Here is an 18,049-nt window from a genome sequence, read left to right as displayed (position 1 = left end):
GAAAATGCTATAAAAAATGTGATGGTCGAATTGTTTACATGTGTGTTTCCTCGTATTACATCTGTGTATGTGTGTCTTCTCTATATAGGCTACAGCTCAGATGGAAGAACGTCTAAAGGAAATTATCACCAGCTACTCTCCTGACAACGTTCTACCCCTAGCAGATGGAGTGCTTAGTTTCACTCACCACCAGATTATTGAACTGGCTCGAGATTGCTTGGATAAATCCCACCAGGGCCTCATCACCTCACGATACTTCCTTGAATTACAGCACAAATTAGATAAGTTGCTACAGGAGGTAAGAACCATGCACCGTATAGTTTTCTGATTCATTTTGCTTTTCCCTGAAAAAAAATTCTTTTTTTTTTTTTTGCTTACAAGTTATAACCATGAAATGGAGTTCACATTCCAGAGAAGCAAAGAAGAAGGAAGAAAAAAAAATAAACTCACCTGATTGCTACTTGCTATAAATTGATTCTGGTCATCATTTATAGTAATAGAAAATTAATGTAATAACCTTTACAGGAACCTTGGTACCCAACAATCTATGACTCTAGGATAAGTGGATTGTGAAGGATTTTGAAGCAGTGATTTCTTCCCCCTTTAACCATAAAGTTATAAATTGCCTGAGCGTATGTGTGTTATTTGATGATGCTATCTAGTTCTAATATCTGAAAAAGCTAAATGGAAAATTGCTGGCTTCTTCCAGGCTGTGTGTTCTATTAATTAACCTGCACGTGGTGCTGGGTAGTAAATGGCAACTTATATTTTCATTAGTGTCAGTTCTTTTTCTAACAAAATATCCAGTTTCCAAAATGACAGATAAACACAGGTCCTGTCTAGGCCTAACACTTGCATGCCTAGCACCTGATAACACCCAGGACAGGAAGACAGTCTGTATGGGGGAATGGAATGCATGTATAATATTGCTCTTCTGACTGAAATTGACCAGCCACAGCCTACAATGAAACCTATTTAGCCTATGTGTTTGTATATATTGTGTTTCTGTATCTCACAAGGCACAAATTATGCCTGTGTAAACATAATTAATAGACACTTTTCTCTAAAACATGAATATGTAAATAATTGCAGAAAACTGAAGGAAAATATTAGCATCCTAATTTTTGAGAACTCTAACTGTCCTTGCCCCTGCAGAATTTAGCTGGCCAGATAAGATCCTTCTCTGGCTGGCAGCTGCTGCTTTTCTCCCCTTTGCCATCTAGGCCTTCTATACTCTTTCCCAATTTCTCACATTGCAACTGACTGCAGTCCACTGAAGCAGTCCCTTTCAGACTATCCTTAGGGGTGAACACATTGTTTTTGGGGTTTTTCTGTTAATTTCTTACTTGGCTTGGACCTGTTCTCTCCCGTAAACTAAAAGGAAAATGAATTTTACAGGAAAATGATCATATACTTGAGTTTCCTGGCAATGTAAAATTGCTAAATGAGTTACATTACAATATAAAATTGCTGTAAGAGTTGCCACATGCTTACGCTTAAAATTGTACTTAGATATCTCATCACGCACAGGTAACAGTCATGGACTGGTCCCAGTCCACAGGCTGCCCTTTGACTGCTCTACACTAGAGTATAAAGTCTCTGTGGGCAGGGATATTATTTGCTTTGTTCACCTAGGATGGTGTGTGACACATAGAAGGACTTTAATATTTTTTGAGTGAATGGCTTCTGATACCCCTCAACTCACTGACATCCTCCTTATTGTCATATCCACTGGACATTTTACTGGAATATTACTGCATTCAGCAGTGTTAAAACCCTCCTTTTCTCTGTCTTCCTTTTAATTTATTATTTTTGAGACACCTCTGACCGTTTCTTCTCTGCCTCTTCCAGGGGTTTCTCTTCCAACACCTGTTTTCTATAAGTTTTCCCACAATCACATCCTTAGTCTACTCCTCCTTCTCTCCTAGTCATCTTGTTGGCTGTCTTGGATTAAAGACCTGTAGACTCTAATGGCTTCAAATCCTTATCTCAGACCAGTAGTCATCTTTCACATTTCAGAATCATGGATCCACCTGCCTGCTGAATCTCTTTCTACCTGGACAGCCCACTGAAGCAGCAGTCCCAACCTATGGAAAACTAGACAGCATTTCCTCAATCACACATGCTTCTCCCACATTCTTTTCATCTGTCATTGGCACTGCCATCTACCCAGTCAACTGCTGGAACTCTGAGAATACTAGACTCCCTCTCTCCCTTCGTCAAGCAACCCATTAGACCTCATAGTTTATTTCCTAAATATTTCTACAACCCTTCTTTCCTGTTCTATAATCACTACCTGGCTCAGACCCTCATCCAGCTCAAATCCTCATCCTCACCAATCTGCCTCCCTCCAGTCTTAACTCTTCAAATTCATACTTTTATGCAGCTGCAAGAGTATCTATCTAAAACTCTTTATTGGCTCTATTCTGCCCATAGGTATAAACCATAACATGGCCCGTTGCTGTGACCTTCGTCTTAATGCATTTAGCCGTAATGAGTTGTACTGACTTCTGCAGTCTCACTTTACCAACAGACAGGGGGCTCTTTGAGGAACAGGAGTCATCTCTAACGCTCTGGTGCTGAATTCAGTGCCTGGTGTTTATCAGTTCCTCAGAAACCGTGGAAGTGGGGAAGGAAGAAAATAGATACGACTGCATACCAAAATATTCAGCCTATTAGGATGTATCAAGTAATCGAATTCTGCTGTTGCTTTAATCAAATCAGAGTCCAAAAAATGCTGGAAACACTATGCATATTACTATTTATGAGAATATTTTGAAAGTATGTTTGCTAAATAGTGCACTTTTGAACAGAAGAGGCAGACACAGGAATTCTGTAGTCAGCCTCTGTGAGATACTCCTAATTCTGCAATTCTGTCCCAGGATATTACCATAGTTACCAGCTTAGTCCTGTGTTTTTCATTCCTTTATAGGCATGCCCTGAAAAGGGTAGGATTGCTATCCAAAGCTATTTACACTGAAATCCCCTACTTAATTTTGTTTCTGTGACAGACGCAGCAGATTGTTTCATGACAATTAAAATAAAATTTTAGGGTTTCACAGATCACGTGATGGGTCCTATCATTATTTTTAAAATGCTGATTTTTAAAGAAATTTCTTTTTTGGCCAGAGAAGCATGTATACTTGTGGCATAAAGGTCTTGTTGGTTATAAATAAGAATGGTTTCTTGTTTAGCTTTATAGATAAAGGCTTCCTTCAGTCCTTTTGTAAAAATTTAAACTATTTGCCTAATCACATTTACAGTATTTTTCCAGAACATGGAGCTAATCCACTGCAGGGGGGCCTGCCCTTTTTAGATAGAGCCAAATTGTGGAACTTGCCTTGGTTTCCCCAGGATGCAGTTGTCAGTTCCCAACTGTGACATTCTGTGCTCTGTAGGCCTATCTCCCAGCCATTTTTCTCATTGTCTGTCTTTTCCATAACCCAAGTAAAATCCACGTTTCAGCAGCTTAATGCCTTTTTAAAGCCCTGAGGCCTAAGACAATTCCAGATGAATGCTTTTATGTCTCCATTCTTTTTTGCACTTACAGAAGTTTAGCCAAAGACAATAAAATACATAGGAAGCTCTAACCTACTCTCAAATCTGGGTCATGGTTATGTTTTATAGTAGCCAACCCTTAAAATACAGACACAGGGTATCCGTTAGTGTTTCCCCTTTGGAGCTTGGTGGTAACAGCCAGGAACCAATTTCTCTTCACGGGCTAATTGTGTCTTTATTTTGTGTTGTTTTCACAGGGCTCCTTCTCCCCACTTAAGTTAGTAGATAAAATACTGTTTGAGTTAATGTAAATTATATGTTTTATCCTTGGCTATGACTGATAATTCTTAGAACTAAGAAGTTAGAATGAACTGATTATGATTTTTGAAATTGAATTTATTTAATCTAAACTGACTTTTTTTAAGTTTATTAAGATAAAAAATTCTCATTTCTCTTTGAAGAGACAACCCAAAATGTATTTAGGCTTTTCGGATTTTCTTTATATTCCTGAATTTATAAAGCAAAAATTATTATAGTAAGAAGAAAGCTCTGTATCCTGCCCAAAGTGTTAACTAAGAAGTTAGGTGTTTTGGTTTTTTGTTTTTTGGTTTTTTTGCTTCATCTTTAAAGTTTTCTGTTTAGTTTGGTTGAGGATAAACCATAAAGAAGATGTAACCATATTTTTTGTCATTCACTGGATCTTCCAAAAATCTATTTTTGTCACAAAGCAAAAATTGGGAAGAAAATGTAAAGGCAGTTTCAATATTTGAGATGCATATATATGTGCATCGTTATATATGTCCTAGCATCCTTCCTGGGTACTAGGACCTGTTGTTATAGTTACTAGTTGGTTTTCTTTGAACACATTCTATTCTACGATTATTCACCGATGGTCATTTTTCCTTTTAATGTCAAAAGCTAACTGTTTTACTTTTGCCGGTATATGGTTTTTGTGCCTGTGTTTTGGAAAATGACTTTGGGTTTGATGGTTTAAATTCAGCAGACATATTACTTCTGAGTACGATCATTTTTTTGTGTGTGTGTGTGCGGTATTTATTTCAAATGTTTGTTAAAACAGCACTGTTATTTCTCAGGACAAGAGCAAAGATCACCCCCTGCAGAAGCTTGGGAACTATGTACAGAACTTTATAGAACAGAGGCCATACTTTAGCTTAAGCCTGTCTGCTGACCAGAGAATGGAATTCTGCGTGGACTCAAGGAACAAAAGGAAACTAGGCAGGGAGAGGGAAGAAAAGTGCCCATCTGAATCAAACTTCAGCTGCCATCAGGGCACATCTTGTGGTGGTCACAGATTGTAGGCTGTTTTTGGAAGATTCGGGTTCAGCACAGGATTCCATTTGTCTACTTGGCTACACCCCTGGCTGAGGTGCCATGAGGTCAATGTCACTCAAGTTCCTGGCCAGCCAAACTCCCGCAGCAAAGAGTCCCAAATTTAGTATCAAGTTCCTCCGGAAGTCATTCCTATCTGTGGCAAAGCGGTAGACGCCCCGAAGCCAATCTCCCACGTTGTCCGGTATTTCGGGAGTTTCTTTAGCCGAGCCAGCAGCGCTCACCGTGACCCCGCTGGAAGCCATAGTAGGAACCTCCGCATGGGCCGCGGTGGAGAAACCCCGATCATTTTTTATAAATTTGATCTCTGCCAGTTCTTTTCATGTGGGTAGGGGATTGGTCCTTGTCATGGTAAAGCACCTTCAAGAATGACTGTAAATGTTTATTACCGTGTCTGTGAAATTATATTGTACCAGCATCACAATGAAATAGTATTTTTTAATCCTTAGAGGAAAGTAAATCATAAAAACCAAGATTAAGAAAGTCTAAAAGTGAACGTAACAGAGAAGTTTACATTAAAACCTCTAAACTTGTTTTGTGCCTGTCTTGATATAGATTTATCTGATTTTTTTCAAGAAAATATTATTGAAAATTTAAATGACTATTAACAAACAGCTTTGCTCTCAGAATATTTATTGTGCTTGGGCAATATATAAAATAAAAATTTTAAAGATTTTAAGTTAAATTTTACTAAGTTAAGTGCCTAGGTATTATTTATTCAATGTGTGAAACTGAATTCACGTTTATATACCCAGGTATAGGTTGAGCATTCAAATTCCAAAATGCTCCAGAATATGAAACTTTTTAAGCACCAACATGATAACACAAGTGGAAATTATCTTACTTGACCTCATGTGATGAGTGCACAAAATTCTTTAAAAATATTGTATAAATTTACCTTCAGGTTATATGTATTAGGTGTACATGAAACGTAAGTGAATTTTTGTGTTGAGACTTAGATCCCCTCCTCAAGATATCTCATTATGTATATGCAAATATTCCACAATTTGAAAAAAATCCAAAAACTTGTGGTCCCAAGCATTTTGGATAAAGGATACTCAACTGGTATATACTTTATCCAGCTAACACTTGAAAAATGCATTGTACGCTTTTTATGTGTGATAATATAATTAATATATAGGCGAATCATATTGTATATGTGAAATATACTTCAAGAATGTGTTAAGTGTCCAGGATAAAAGCAGTCCTTCACTATATTAGTCATTTCTTATGTCTAAGATGTTCTTAACTGGAAAATCAGGGTTCTTGATCAGCTTCCCACTCTCCTTGTACCGTGTGCTTAATGTGTCATAAACTTTTAATGTCTCCTTCATTCATGGTTCACATTAAGCGCCCTTTGATTTTTAGCACAGATAATATATCAGAGTTTTGCAATTAAGATTTAGCTAATAGAAAGATTTTGTAGATATAGGAGTTTAATAGTGTCCATTTATATACAGATAATGTCTGTTTATCAATCTTTTAACAGCATTTTCTAAATCACTTGATTTTTGAACATTTGCAGTGATCAAATTAGCCTGCTTTGCTGATTTTCTTTTCCATTTAATGAAACAACTCTGCATCATCACTCTCTTTATTGCTTTTTCCTAGGCTCATGATCGTTCAGAAAGTGGAGAATTGGCATTTATTAAACAACTAGTTCGAAAGATTCTAATTGTTATTGCCCGCCCTGCTCGGTTATTAGAGTGCCTGGTAAGTTGCCCCTCGATGTGACTACATTATTTATTGTTAACTGGGAAAGCAGTTACCATCAGAAAGCTCCAGCTTCATTTGGTTTCCAACACCAGAGCTAAATGGAAAAAGTCAAAGGGAATTACAAGTTGTGAATGTTTATGACGTCAATATGTGACTTGTCCTTTCTGATTTTAAAGAGACTTCTAGACTTTTGCTCTACTAAGTGATAGTCATACGATATTCTAGGCAAACTTGAAGTAGAATCATAAAATAATGTGCTTGACCTTTTCTCAGCATAATCACTTTATGTCACAGCTAATTTAAAACTCTTGCTGTACCTCACTTTTTTGGAGGTGCCAAGATGCAGAGAAGGAATAGAGATAAATGCAGGGGTAAATAGTAACCTGTGATTTATAATTATTCTTTGTTTTAAAATGTGGCAAGTTAGAAAATAATATGCTAACCATCCCATTTGGGAAAATACAGTAGAGCCTCATGCAGACCTGAAAGAATGAGACTTCTAGAGATGATTAGTTCATTTTAACAATTATATGTTTTTGGCTGGGCGTGGTGGCTCACGCCTGTAATCCCAGCACTTTGGGAGGCTGAGGCAGGCAGATCACCTGAGGTCAGGAGTTCCGGACCAGCCTGGCCAACATGGTGACACTCCGTCTCTACTAAAAATACAAAAATTAGCCAGGTGTGGTGGCGCACACCTGTAATCCCAGCTACTTGGGAGGCTGAGGCAGGAGAATTACTTGAACCCAGGAGATGGAGGTTGCAGTGAGCTGAGATCACGCCACTGCACTCCAGCATGAGCGACAGAATGAGACTCTGTCTCAAAAAGTAAAAATAAATAAAATTAAAAATAAATACAATTATATATTTTTGGCCAGTGATCATTTTCCTGTTGAGAAGTTTTTGTTTTATGGAATTTTGATTTGAGGTTTCAGTTAAAACTGTGAACAAATATTAAGCTGTGAACATAAGAATTATTTTAAGGATCTACTAATATAACATCAAAACTCACTTTTAAGTTCCACTGGCTATTAAAGTAATTATAACACCACATACAATACAGCTTTTCAGAAATACACACATACATACCTACATAATACACATATGGTTGCAGTGCTTCGGTCTTGCCCTTATTTTAACTATCATCCATAATAATTTATAATAGTGAAATATTCACAGCACCAAAAATATATACTAGTGCCTTGTCAGACACAGAGGGAAAATCTTGAGGAGAAAGGTAAGGAGTTGGGAGGTGTAGGGAAGGGCTTTCTATCAATGGTGAGGACCCTTAGAATCATAGAATCAAACACACCATTTGGCATTGAGTGTCTCTGGAAGGCTAAAAGGAAAAAAACTTGGATACTTCAGCGAGAACTGGGTGACTGGTAAATCCTGGTAGAAGGGTTAGTTAACTTTTTACTGCCTCTCCTGTTGTAGCTTTTGAATTACGGACCACATGTTTGTACTTCCCACAATTGTTTAATTTAGGGGAAAGTTTCATTTAGCATTAAAACTTGTTTTTCTGGACAATAGATATGCTAAGAGCAGATCTTGCTTTAAAGGAGGAAATCAACTTTTTACAGTAATCACTCATAATCAGAAGAGAAAAAGTATAGCTTCTCAAAGATAGAAAAAAGTGAACTTAGAAGTAGCTTGGAAATATTGCTGCTTTCAAAGTACTCTTTAAAGCTTAGATGAAACTGGAGTTTCATAGTATTAGGGGATGCTTCCCCCAAGCTATCATCTTATCCCTATAGGCTCTGTCAGTCATTGTAGTAGGTGTGTATGTAAAAGACTCTGAGTATTTACATTGGTTTAACTTTACTCCATTTACAGCAAGTTTTTTTTTTTTTTTTTAATGACATTTAGAAACTCCAGAAAAAATCCAGGAAATATAACTGAAATTAATAACTGGGCTTAGGCAATAAGCATAATTGTCTACAACACATAAATCCATGGCATCCCTTTGGGCACAGAGGAAAAACCAAACTTGGTTTCTCCTGCTGTGCTCTCACAACATGATTCTGACACCAGTTATGTGGGAGCCCCACACAACAAGCAAGCAAGCAGTTCTGCAGCAGACGCCAGCTGGGTGTCCTCCAATTCCATTCCAACACTGTCTACCCAGAGATAGCATCAGATCCCACCGGTTGAGGGGTCAATTCCACAAGAGTGCCCCTACTTCCAGTGTCAGTCGCGAGCTCCAGGTGGTTTGCCTGTGCCCCTCACTGTCTTGCTGTAAACCAAGGTTCCTATGACCCCCTCTCTGAGTTTCATTAGTTTGCTAGAGTGGTTCACAGGACTCAGGGAAACACTGAAGTTGACCAATTTATTATGAAATACATTAAAAACTCTACAGATGATGAGATGCATAGGGTAAAGCATGAGGAAAGGAGTGCAAAGCTCCCTGGCTGCACTGCCTTCCAGAAAACTCCACACGTTCAGCTATCCGGAAGCTCCCCAAATGCGGTCCTTTTGGGTTTTTATGGAAGCTTCATTACATAGGCATGTTTGATGACATCATTGGCCATTCATGATCCACTCACTTAACCTTCAGCTCCTCTCTGAAGTGGAGGTGAGGATGGAGCTGCAACTCCCAACCCTCTCATCATATGATAGGCTCCCCTGACAACCAGCCCTCTTCCAGAGGCTGCCCAGAAGTGCCCAGCCACCCGTCAACTCACTAGAATACAGAAAGCCACTTATTACTTTGGAGATTCCAAGGGTTTCAGGAGTGGTATTTCAGAAAACAGGGATGAAGACGAAACATACATTTGATAGTATCACAGCATCCATCTAGAGTGTGGTGATCCTGAAGATATTTATTACACACTAGAAGCAACAGGCAGCCACATATACACAACAAATTAAATAGATAGGAAAATATATTCTCAAAGTTTTATAAGAGACAGAGGCTTTAATTTCCCATTTTTCTTTCTTGGTCTTTATGTGAATAGTGGTAACTTAATTTTATAGTTAACTAATAAAAAAATGGTAACTTTGAAGTTTTTCTTTCTAATGTTTTTGGATACTTCTATATTAAGAGAGTTTCCTGCAGCATTTTTGAGTAAGTGCATTCTAACATTCCTTTTGTTGCTGGTTGAGTGGAGAGAGAAATTGAATCTCAAATCTTCTGGATGGAAATTCCCAGATTTTACAACTTTGCCAGAAAGGCACAATTAAAAATCAGACCTGTTCATTTCCGATGAGCGAGATCTTAAGTGGAGCGTAGTACCTTCCTATTTACATTACAAGCAAATTGGAAATGATCATTATCTTTGGGTTACCATGTGCATAAATGTGTTGGCTTAGAATATGAATAGGCTTCAAATATGAAGTGAGAATTACATACTTTTAAAATCCATTTGCCTCCTTTCTGCATAAGTAACTTACAGCCATGTATATCCAGCAGTTTTATTGTGAATGGGATTTATGTAATAAAACCTCAGACAATTTTGGCTCAAAGAAGTATCCATCTGTGTTTGTCTTCTGCTAGGAATTTGATCCGGAAGAATTTTACTACCTATTGGAAGCAGCAGAAGGCCATGCCAAAGAAGGACAGGGTATTAAAACTGACATTCCCAGGTACATCATTAGCCAACTGGGACTCAATAAGGATCCCTTGGAAGGTGAGTCCCTGGGTTGTTCCTACCTTTGACTTTGTTTATGCACCGTCGCCTCATAGAGGAAATCTTAAGTGGCAAATCTTTATTTTTTCCTCATGTTTTGGTTCTATCTATTGAAAAGTCCATATCTGGGGACTGGTTGCTATTTGAAGGAAATAGCCATAAATTGGGTCCTGAGATGCGACTGAGCATGACCCATTTTGTGTCTACCTAGAGTGTGGGTCAAGACCTTGACATCCTTAGAAGCCTGTCAGCCTGAGAATGCCAGAGTGTCCCAGAGGGTTTTGATTTCAGTCTTCACTGAGTAGTTTTTCTTCTGCAGAGCTCAGTTGGGCTCTTTTTGAGAGTGCTTCTAATTTTTAAAATGTTTCTAAAGACATTATCATTAATTAAACTGACATTTAAATTTGCAGTTGACATAAAAATGCGGTTGATGGTAGATTACTTTAAATTGAGTACAGTATTCATAGGGTATATTCTTGTTTACTTAAAGTATAAAACATAGTAATATACAGGAGAACCAATAAAAATGTTTTTTTAAGCTTACAAAAGGATTTATGGGCTGGGCGCAGTGGCTCACGCCTGTAATCCCAGCACTTTGGGAGGCTGAGGTGGGTGGATCACGAGGTCAGGAGTTCCAGACCAGCCAGGCCAATATGGTGAAACCTTGTCTCTACTAAAAATGCAAAAATTAGCTGGGCATAGTGGCGTGTGCCTCTAGTCCTAGCTACTCGGGCGGCTAAGGCAGAAGAATCGCTTAAACCCAGGAGGCGGAGGTTGCAGTTAACCTAGATCGCGTCACTGCACTCCAGCCTGGGCGACAGAGTAAGACTGTCTCAAAAAAAAAAAAAAAAAAAAAGAAGTTGATTCACATTTTAAAATAATATTATTAAATTAAATACAGAAAATAGGAAGCATCCTGCAAGTGAACTTTTAAAAATCTGATATTGGTAAACCACTCCCCTGACAACCTGTTCCTGTTCATGATTCTTTAGGATTGTTATTTATAACATTTAGTTATACACTCCCCTCCCCCAAAAGACAAAAACTATCATTGACTCCTTCATTCAAAATTGTCTTCCCAGTTCATTAAATTGAATTTGCAAACAGTGTTTATCTTGTTAAATTGTTTGTAATGGTAAATGTTGGCACAGAGATTTTCCCATCTGAAGCCAGGGAACCTGCTGCTCTCTGCCCTGCTCTCCTGTTTCCCTGCTTTGTTTGCTCCTATGGCCATCGTATCTTTGCTTCCAGTGAAATGATGCATGCATTACTGTGAGATAATGCCAGATAAATTTATACTGTACTGAAAGCAATTCCACAACAGATTCATCACTTATCAGAGACTGGTGGCTGCTTTTCTGAAAAGTTCCCTGGGGAGAGATTTTTCCCCATGGCTTTTAAATTACCATCTTTACCTTTTTGAATCATGAGTCTTCAGAAATGGTTTAAATCAATGAAATAAAAAGGGCAGATGTTTAATGGTATTTAGATGAGTTTTAAAAATCACTTCAGGCATTACAAAATGATGCCTTAGCTTCCTGCTTCAAAAGCTGACTCTTGGTTCCATTCCATTACTACCCACTGCTTACAAATAATATGTATTTCTCAGATAATAGTTATTTAGCAGAAATTCTATTTAAAACAGAACCATCTTTTAATTTTTTTTTTATGAAAATAGTTGGAGTTGGGGAGACTGTCAAAGTAGATTATAGTGACTCTTCACGCTGGTATAGTTAAGATTGCGTCAGCTGTTGAATTGTGGACCAAGTGAGTTCTTTAGTTTTCTTACCTGGCAGTCACTGTAGGCTGAACTTTGGTAGGTGAATAATCTGAGGCCCTTGTAGAAACTAGCTTTCTAGAGGCTCTAAAGAAAACATGAATAGTGATCTTTAACAAGTTTGGAGTTTAATCACTGGGAGTTGTGTTTTTAACTCTTGACACTTAATTTAAGATCTGAGGCTAGTTTTTGTTGGTTTTTTTTGGGTGGTTTTTTTTTTTTTGGGGGGGGGGGTTTGAGACGAAGTCTTGCTTCGTTGCCCAGGCTGGAGTGCAGTGGTATGATCTCGGCTCACTGCAACCTCTGCCTCCTCAGTTCAAGTGATTCTCCTGCCTCAGCCTCCCGAGTATCTGGGACTACAGACGTGTGTCACCATGCCCAGCTAATTTTTGTATTTTTAGTAGAGACAAGGTTTTACCATGTTGGCCAGGCTGGTCTCGAACTCCTAACCTCAGGTGATCTGCCTGCCTCGGCCTCCCAAAGTGCTGGGATTACAGGCATGAGCCAGGATACCTGGCCCTGAGGCTAGTTTTTAATCTATTTGTTAACATTTGAAATATGACTTCTCCAGGTAATTTAATAAACAATTGCACCACAGTGAGTGGATCAACTGAGGTCAGGAGTTTGGGAGTAGCCTGGCCAACATGGTGAAACCCGTCTCTACTAAAAATACAAAAATTAGCTGGGCGTGGTGGCGGGCGCCTATAGTCCCAGCTACTCGGGAGGCTGAGGCAGGAGAATCGCATGAACCCAGGAGGCGGAGGTTGCAATGAGCCGAGATGGCGCCATTGCACTATAGTCTGAGTGACAGAACAAGACTCCCTCTCAAGAAATAAAAAATAAATGATTACAAACCCTGATTGTTCTACATTTGTTTCCCTTTCCTGTCAGCGTCTAAATTAACATACCTTAGACCTGTCCTTTGAAGGTTAGGAATTGGGAGTTCTGGAGCTGGGCTGCCAGGTCGGCACCCTAAGCCAGCACTGCACACTGTGTGAACCTTGACTATCCAAAGTGATGCACCTCTTTGTGCCTCAGTTACTTCCATAAAAATAAGATAATAGGCCGGGCGCGGTGGCTCACGCCTCTAATCCCAGCACTTTGGGAAGCCGAGGCGGGCGGATCACGAGGTCAGGAGATCAAGACCATCCTGGCTAATCTGGTGAAACCCAGTCTCTACTAAAAATACAAAAAATTAGCCGGGCGTGGTGTTGGGCGCCTGTAGTCCCAGCTACTCGGGAGGCTGAGGCAGAAGAATGGCGTGAACCCGGGAGGCGGAGCTTGCAGTGAGCCGAGATCGCACCACTGCACTCCAGCCACGCAGACTCCGTCTCAAAAAAAAAAAAAAGAGATAATAATAGCATCTACTTATAGGATTGTTTTGAGGATTATATGTTTATATTTGTAATTGCTTAACATAGTAAGTGTTTAATAGATGTTAGCTGCTGTTGCTGTTTTATTTAAACACTATTAATATTTGTCCCTTTCCTTGAGAGCCCTTCCAACTAGATGCATTTTAGTTCACCTCCAAGTCCACAAATCTAAGGTGCTAGTCATATTGGACATTGACATCATTTGAATGAGACCAAGAAAGTACATAGTTTGCGCTGAACTCATTTTTATTCTGGAATTTCCCCTATAGGTAAACTGAGATGGTTGTTGTCAATATCCACTTATTCCACAATCTAGAATTTATAAATTTTTATCTAAAGGTAATACTCCAATGTTGTTTTGCTTCATATCTCTTATGCATAATATCTGCCCAGAAGGGATGATCATATTTATGAGAACGTAAATACAGAAAATAAGAACCTAAGAAATTTTTAATTATTTAATTTTAAATAAAATTAAGTTTATTTAAATTGAAAACTTTAAATATATTTAGATGCACACAAAAATATGTAACTAAAAACTGACTTTTATTGTGCATGTTCAATTTTGAAAAATTGGAAAGTACAAGTAAAAGAAGAAAATACTATCTCTGATCCTGTCACTGAGCTAAGACCTATCATAGTTTTAGAGAAAATTATTTCATGTTTTTTAAATAAAAAATGATTTTTTAAAAGTTTAAAAAAATGAACAGTAAAAGAATTTGATTTTCTCATCTACTTCTATAAATTCAAGGATGTATTCCAATGCGAATTGATCAATTTAGACACTTTTGTCTCTTAACTAAATCATCAGGGTAGTACTTAAAGCTGGTGTCAAGCATGTGATACCCAATCCAAGGCTGATTACACAATATAATTAATAATAAATAACAGTCAACATTTAGTAAGCATTTAATTTTTGTTAGTATGCTAAGAGCTTTACATGCATTATCACATACAGTACTCACAAAAAGCTCTAAGAAGTAAGTAATATTGTTTACGTTTTACAGCAGAAGAGCTTGAAGTTAAAAGGTCAGTCAGTAAATGCAGATAGTAGTGGTAACCTAAGTCTTTTAATATCCAAATCCCTCTTAACCACCATTATTACTTCCTCTCTGACAAATTTCAAACTCTTAGTGTCTTTGGCAGGGTATTTCTCAGTGGATATGAAGGAATGGAACAAGAGATATGCACCACAACTTAAGAATCGTTCCCTAGCTGTAGTCAGTGCTGCTTTGATGCCCGCCAGAGCCTGGAAAGACTTGCCTCTCTCGGATACCTGATTCTAAGCAGAGTTGTTGACCCACCAAAGCCTTTCCAAGCTATGGTGATTGCATCAGCCAATGAGTTCCTATGCCCAGCCTCTAAAGTTCCTATGTCTAGGTGTTTGCAAGAAACGGGGTTCTGGGGAGGGGCATGTAGTGAACAATTTCAAAATACCAGTTGCTGCCTTTTTTTAGATTTAAGATTTTCCCATAGGCACATTGGAATCTAGAGCAATTTTTTTAATATTGGAGAAACTATTTTTCTTTTGTTTCAGCTTAGTATTCTTATCCAATTGCAATATTTTTATTAAGCTTACCTTTTTTTTTTTTTTTTTTAACTTAGAAATGGCTCAATTGGGAAACTACGACAGTGGGACAGCAGAAACTCCAGAAACAGATGAATCAGTGAGTGTAAGTATATTTCTTGATGAAATATGATGGTTTTTCTGTTTAGCATCTGGAGACTTTGGCTGTGTTCGTTTATTTATTCAACAAATGTTTATTGTGCTTCTGTGTGCAAAGCACTGTGCCAGGCACTAAGCATACAATTTTAGCCCCTTCTTTCAAAAAGAAATGAAACTTAATAAAAAATCACATGCAAAAAATAGAAATGATAAATATGAATGAGATCTATGAAGAAAAAAAACCATGTGCTACCATAACGTAAAGATATTTCCCATAGTCTGTCCAGTCCCAAAAGATTTCCCAAGGAAATGGCACTTGAGCTAAACATAACAAATTACTAGGGTGTGAAGGGGCAAAGGAACATTCCAGACACAGGCTACGTCAGAGGACTAAGCCAGGGAGACGACAGAAACTAGAGCACTTGAGTAAAAACTGGATACTTAGGTCCCTGTTGTTCATGTTTGTCAGGTTTTTTGTTTTTGTTTTTTAAGAGCAATGGGACTGAACTTTGGAGGAGATGTATGGGTATATGAGGGTGGGAGGAGTGGACAGGGAGATAACCCAATCAGAGTTATGACTTGAAAAAAATCACACTGACTGCAGTGCAGAAAGCAGTGGGGTGGGAGGAGGAGGGAGGGGTGACCACGTGGAAGCCAGTTCAGAGGCTGCTGCCGTGGCACAGGTGAGAGGCCCTGGATGCTGGTGCCGTTCTCCTCAATTGTGAACACCAAAAGAGGAACCAGGATGCATCAGATTAGGGATTAGGAAAGCAGGAGCAGGCTGTGTAGCCTAGGGGATAAGAACCCAGGCTCTGGAGTTAGGTTGCCTAGATTTGAAAACACTGCTTTCTACCAGCTGGGGTTTGGGGGAAATTTCTGTGTGCCTCAGTTTCCCTGTTTGTAAAAGATTAAATGAGATTTTTATGTAAAACGGTTGGGACAGTATCACATAGTAAGTGCTGAATAAATGATAGCTGTTTTATTAATTTTATTATCTGACTCATAATTTTGAATGTATCGAGACTAAAGTTCCTTTGAAACATTCAAGAAGATCCATCAAACTGGCAGCTGTATATAAGGTCTGATATATTCTGGCACTCAGAGGGAGAGTTTCTGGTGGAGGTGGAAGTGACTTAGGAGTCATCCATGAACATAAATGAGATCACTCATGTAGGGAAGAGTTAATGAGATTAGCGAGCCTTGGACAGAGCCTTGCAGCCCAAAGCCATGAAAGAGCAGTAATAGTGAGTGAATTACCTTCTGAGCCAGTGCAAAGTAGATAAGAAAATAAAAAAAGAATAAAAAAGTTAAAAGAGTAATAGTGAGTGACTAAACAAGTAAGTGGTCCTAGTCTTGAAGTCTGTTTTCTGTGATGGAGCATTGGCAGGTGATGACTAGATAGATCCAGATCTTGGCCAGAGGCCAAGGGGGAGAAGAGGAGACAGATGGTTCAAGTTGAAGAGGTCAAGTAGTCTGGAGGCCAGAGTGTTGGGTCGGTTATATGTGTAGACACTGAAGTCACCCTGGATGGTGAGAGAGCTCTTGGGCGGAGCGGAAGGTGGGTAGCCAAGTCTTCCAAAGATGAGTGGGGATGACAGGGTCAGTGATGACAGTGCTGAGTTGAGGATGATGGCGCCCACACAGGGTTTCTTCCAAAACAATAGGAAGGGAATTCTGGACTCTTGCAGAGGGCAGCAAAGAGCTGGTAACTCCCTCTCCATGCTAAGATAAATGGGGCATGAGAGAATTTCTTTTAAGCATTTTTTTCTATTCCCATCGTTTGAGCTAAACTTTTAAAGAGCTGTCTTTTTGAAACTTGTTTTGTAAGCCATGTTAGATTTCTAGCATGGAAGTGAAGAAAGGCAGGCATTCTGTACTTGGGTGTTCCACGTGTTGCCTACTACTTTTCTGAGCAATGAAGATTGCTGCAGGAATGAAAGAGACATGCTCTGTCAGGAATACAGCCCCATGTAGAGCCACTCCGGCCCATTCTTTTTTGGCCAACAGAAACCAAAGGGAAAGCTTGGCATTATGGAGTTAAATCCCAAAATGTTAAAAGACTAGGACAAGGCCAACCTGAGTAGTTTACAAAAAGAAATAAATATCAGGAATTGTCCTTGATTGCCTGGAAATGTGGATTTGCTTCAGTGACAGTGTCACAAGGAGTTTGTCAGCATTGCTGTGGATGATGGCTCTGTAAAGCTATGCCTCAGGTTCCTGTGGCTGGAATACTGTACTTCCACATATTATATAACAGCATATAACTCAAATATTATCTATTTGCTGATAAAATACTTTTCTTAATTCTAAACTACTTTTAACTTCCATATTTTGTTTCCAAGAGCTCTAATGCCTCCCTGAAACTTCGAAGGAAACCTCGGGAAAGTGATTTTGAAACGATTAAATTGATTAGCAACGGAGCCTATGGGTGAGTAATTCAAGAAAAGCTCTCTATTGTATTTCTGCACACTCAAGTAATACATTCATTCTTCACATTTATCTAAGGCCAAATAGATGCTGTATAAGGACTTGACTTTTCAGATCACTGCTTCTTCCCTGAGACTTGTACTGTACAGCCAAAATTGCTTCTTACTGGACACTTCATTAGAAAACATGCCAAGTGACCAAGTAGTTACTTAAGAGGGTTGGAGAGAAAGACTTTCAAGGAAAAATTTTATTTACTCTTGTTTCTGCCTCCTTCATTTTTGCCCTTCTGGGTTAAAAGAAGTACCTGACTCTTGATTGAGATATATATGTATATATTAAATAGTATATTATATATAATCATATATTTATAATTTTCTGTATAGTATTACTACATGACAAATAGCCTGTATTTCATGTCTGACCAGCAGACAACCTTAAGATAAATGTCTTTAAATAAGTCTGGTTGAAGGTTTAGAGCAGGAGTGTCTAATCTTTTGGCTTCCCTGGGCCACATTGGAAGAAGAACTGTCTTGGGCCACACATAAAATACATTAACATGAACAACAGCTGATAACTGGAAAAAAAAATCACAAAAAACTCATAATGTTTTAAGCAA

At 38.6% G+C, this 18,049-nt stretch overlaps 2 protein-coding genes across 15 annotated transcripts in view; one reads left to right on the top strand and one right to left on the bottom strand.

Annotated features, from left to right (window-relative positions):
* Positions 1-18,049, top strand: part of MAST4 (microtubule associated serine/threonine kinase family member 4) — a 575,926-nt gene that overhangs the window by 508,186 nt on the left and 49,691 nt on the right. For all 14 annotated transcript variants that reach the window (XM_050794438.1, XM_050794437.1, XM_050794435.1 and 11 more), the window contains 5 exons: positions 89-298; positions 6,460-6,561; positions 10,058-10,190; positions 14,946-15,013; positions 17,349-17,434. In XM_050794438.1, coding sequence (XP_050650395.1) covers positions 89-298; positions 6,460-6,561; positions 10,058-10,190; positions 14,946-15,013; positions 17,349-17,434 — 599 coding nt within the window. The remainder of the gene's footprint in view (positions 1-88; positions 299-6,459; positions 6,562-10,057; positions 10,191-14,945; positions 15,014-17,348; positions 17,435-18,049) is intronic.
* LOC126957060 (mitochondrial import receptor subunit TOM6 homolog) lies at positions 4,526-5,114 on the bottom strand. Its single transcript, XM_050794451.1, has one exon. The coding sequence runs from the start codon at positions 5,091-5,093 to the stop codon at positions 4,869-4,871; it is 225 nt and encodes a 74-aa protein (XP_050650408.1). The 5' UTR covers positions 5,094-5,114; the 3' UTR covers positions 4,526-4,868.

The sequence above is a fragment of the Macaca thibetana genome, chromosome 6, assembly GCF_024542745.1.
Source record: "Macaca thibetana thibetana isolate TM-01 chromosome 6, ASM2454274v1, whole genome shotgun sequence".
NCBI lineage: Eukaryota > Metazoa > Chordata > Mammalia > Primates > Cercopithecidae > Macaca > Macaca thibetana.
This window is presented reverse-complemented; position numbering and strand designations above follow the sequence as displayed.